We start from the raw sequence: 3,496 nt of genomic DNA, 5'->3' as shown, positions 1-3,496 counted from the left end.
AACTGCTAAAAGCAGTTCTCCACTGAAGGCTTAGTTTCTCAACTGTGAGACACACCACCCAAGGTTCTGGCCCCTGCTCACCACCCTCACACCCTCCTCTGACCCACCACCCATCTTAACTTAAAATTACCTCCCATTTAAGGACTCGAGGTTTCCCAAGGCCCCAAATTGAGTTGCCTCCAGACTTTTACGCTTGAATGTTCCCATCTGGCCCTCCCTCCCTCCACCATCTCATCCTCCTTTTCACCCGTCTTTGTGTTTTAGAGTGTATCTCACCATCTTTCTTATATGATAGCTGCTTTTAGACTATAATTCTATGAGCAGTGGCTTGATCTTCTTCTTACCATCCCCCATATTACCATGGAGCCTTCCGAAGAGCAGATGCTCAATTAATGTTTCAGGAATAAAAAAAAAAAAACCAGTAAGCAATTTATTATGATTTTGTAAATTTCTCCTACATACTTGAATAAACGAAGCAAGTTCAGGTATATAACTTTTATTTTATAGAACAGCTGAATACAAGAAATAAGGGAAACCAAAAATTGGTCTTTCACTTTTTTCTCTATTTTTTGGTCCCAAATATGTTATTGCTAATTTCTTTCACGTTTCTAAGGAAATGCCTATTCCAATGCCATGTTTTCTTGTTCCAGATCACTAAATAAGATGGAAAGTTACTAAATTTATTTTATAAAATTGCAAAACTCTTACTCTTAAACCTCAGAAACAGCATTAAATATGTAACCAATATCATTCATACACTTAGATTCTGAAGTTCTTTAAACTTTTTTTAAAAGAAACATTTGAAAACTTTCAACAACAAAAGATGAATCTACTAGTTATTAATGTAATCCCTTCACCTAAGCCTTCACAATACTTCAAACACAAAGTGAGGAAGGTGCTTCAAATTTCACTACAGCTGGGACAAGCTGCCAAGATTGACCCCGGAAGGCACATTAGCCGTGGTACCAATACGAAGCAAAGATGCAAATCTGGCTCGGGCTCTCTCTTCCTCATCTCGCAAAGCTTCTTCATACCAGGCTGGGAAGGCACTAGGGACGGTATCATGAAGCTTGGCCAAAAATTCCAGGACTTTCATCTTGCTGGTTTCAGCATGGGCTCTTGGACCCCACAGGAATGCATAGCGTGGAGGATCGCTGTTGGGCACCTGCCGGTACTCCAGGTACCTTTCTTGCACGAAATCTTCAGTGATGAGCTTATTGGCATCCCCATAGATGTAGTGCTTCTTGTCAGCATATATCCCCATCACATTAAGTACTTCCCAGATATCCTCTTCCGCAGCACAGTTGGCCTTCATGAAGATCACACAGAGGATAGTCATCAGGAGGCCGGTTTTGGGCATGATCTTCTCACCCCTCAGCCTGTCATCAGAGGTGCGCTGCAATTTGCTGACAAGGACATAGCGGTGCCTAATAGGATCAACTTCCTTCACATCAATTCCAAAGGCCAGCACCATTAGCTCAGAAGCTTTCTTGAGGATCACATGGAAGTGTGCTTTGTGCTTTTTGATGACCTGCCTCATCATATCTTGTTTTGTTATGGGATCCCTCATGTTATACTTGCGCAGCAGGAATTCCACCAATAAAATTGCCTTCTGATCTAGAGGGGTTCTGTGAGGATCATCAGTGCTGGCTGATGCCTGGGAGGTGCTTGGTCTTTCCTCATCTTGGTTCTTGGCACCTTCATCAGACCTTGTGCATGAAACACCTGCAGAAGTATTGGTTGTGGGTGGGGCCCTCCGAGACCTCTGGGATTTGCTACCTGACCCAGCAGAAGGGGAGCTCTTGGGACTACCACCAAAAGAAGGAGAGGGGGAGGAAGGGGACCCTTCCTCTGCTTCAGTGGCCTGAGCATCCTGGAGACGCTGAGTCTCAATCTGGGCCTGACGGCGTTTCTCACGGGCACGGAGTTTACTCTTCTGCCCCCGAGGCATGATGACACTGGTCAGGGACAGCAGGCAGGAGTGTGGGCAGGAGGGCAGGCAATGAGGGCACCTGGAGGAGGGAAAATGAGATGGTGTGTGCACCTTCAGCAGGGAGATTCCACCTTGGTTTTGACCAAGGCCGCCTCTGCAGATTTCCTTAAGGACAGTGCTTTAGGACCCCACAGGGCTTGTTTTCTGATCAGCCTGTCCCCTGAGAACCCTGCAGAGGAAGTTAGAGTGTGCCTTAGGCTGAAGCCTGCCAGTCCTACCTGGGACAAGTTGGGGCTGAGAGCATGGGCTGGCAGGTCTAGGCTTTGTGGGGTCCCCTCTGTTCTGAGGTAAAGAATCCTCTCACTTCACATTTAAGATCATCCCGTAAAATGTTGGCAGGGCCAGGGCCTCCTCCCCTCTGCAGCTCTGAAGCTAAACTCCGTATACCAATGGCTTTACCTCCCTGAGCACCCCCAGGGAGAAATGAGGGAGAACCACAGCGCTGGCCACCCCTGTTGGGGCTTTCAGAGATGACAATAGGAGCAGAAATTTATGGGATCCCCTTTGTCCCGGCTGATTAGACTTTTCAGTCCCCACACATGTGGCCTCTGCCGGTAGATCAAGACCCGCACCTCCCGGAGTTGGACAGCCCTGCCCGGGGCCTCCCAGGGTAGACCGCAGGGGCAGAGGTCTGTGCAAAGTTGAAAGTACCCTCAGTACTTACTCAGGGTCCTCTCCTTGACTCCGAATAAAGGCCTGAGATTTCTCCGTCTGTTGATCTGAGTCCAGTGGACTCAGATCAACTTCTTCATTCCCAGAGACCTGGAGGCAGAATTGAGGGCTCGTTGCGCCTAACAGCCATGCCTCGGGCCTGTTAGCGCGAGGCGGGTCAGAGCGGGGTTCTGTGAGGTCTCCTTTGTTCTACGGGCGCGTGTTCTCACAGTTCTAACAAGGGGTTCTCATCTTGACTCTTACCATCGCCTCTCCCCTCTAAAGACCTGAGGCTGTCACCCTCAGGCCTGAGACCCTGGAGGTGGAAGTTGGTCAGTACCTAATACTGACAGCTCTACCCTGGGCTTCCCAGAAGTGAAAGCAGCAGTGGGGCTCCATGCGGGCCCCTCTGTTCTGGGATGAGTTGTCCCGTCCGTCCTCGGGGTGGGGGCAGGGAGTAGGGTGTCCTCCTCATGGCTGCTTGTTTAAAGGCTCCCTTGAGAAATACCAACTCTGAAAGCTCTGAGCTGTTTCTCTAATTTTTAACCCTCATTCATAGTAAGAAATATATTTATGTCTCTAACAAGTGTGTGTATTTTTTTCATGAAAGAATACCTACCCTTGTTTAGTATGATTCATTCTTTCCATTCCTTATATTTGATTATAATATTAGTGTTTTTGAAAGGCTGGTCCTCGCCCCCTAAAGACATTTCAGGTACTTATTAGGACAATCTCTGGACTCAGGTTGCCTCAACCAACCCAATCTTTGGTGCCATCCTGATATTATCCCACGGTCCTGGCACGCAGGCTCTGAGAAGCTGCCTCAGGTTCCTTCAGTGAAGCAGCAGAAAT

General features: G+C 47.9%; 1 protein-coding gene across 1 annotated transcript; it reads right to left on the bottom strand.

Moving 5' to 3' along the window:
- Window positions 1-480: 480 nt before the first annotated feature.
- LOC100062173 (melanoma-associated antigen B18) lies at window positions 481-3,074 on the bottom strand. The gene is made up of 2 exons (XM_014728895.3): window positions 2,658-3,074; window positions 481-2,012 (listed from the first exon to the last, which is right to left on the bottom strand). The coding sequence occupies exon 2, from the start codon at window positions 1,949-1,951 to the stop codon at window positions 911-913; it is 1,041 nt and encodes a 346-aa protein (XP_014584381.1). The 5' UTR covers window positions 1,952-2,012; window positions 2,658-3,074; the 3' UTR covers window positions 481-910.
- Window positions 3,075-3,496: the final 422 nt, after the last annotated feature.

This window comes from Equus caballus, chromosome X (assembly GCF_041296265.1).
Source record: "Equus caballus isolate H_3958 breed thoroughbred chromosome X, TB-T2T, whole genome shotgun sequence".
Classification (NCBI taxonomy): Eukaryota; Metazoa; Chordata; class Mammalia; order Perissodactyla; family Equidae; genus Equus; species Equus caballus.
Note: the sequence above shows the minus strand (reverse complement) of the source record. Positions and strands in the feature narration are given on the sequence as shown.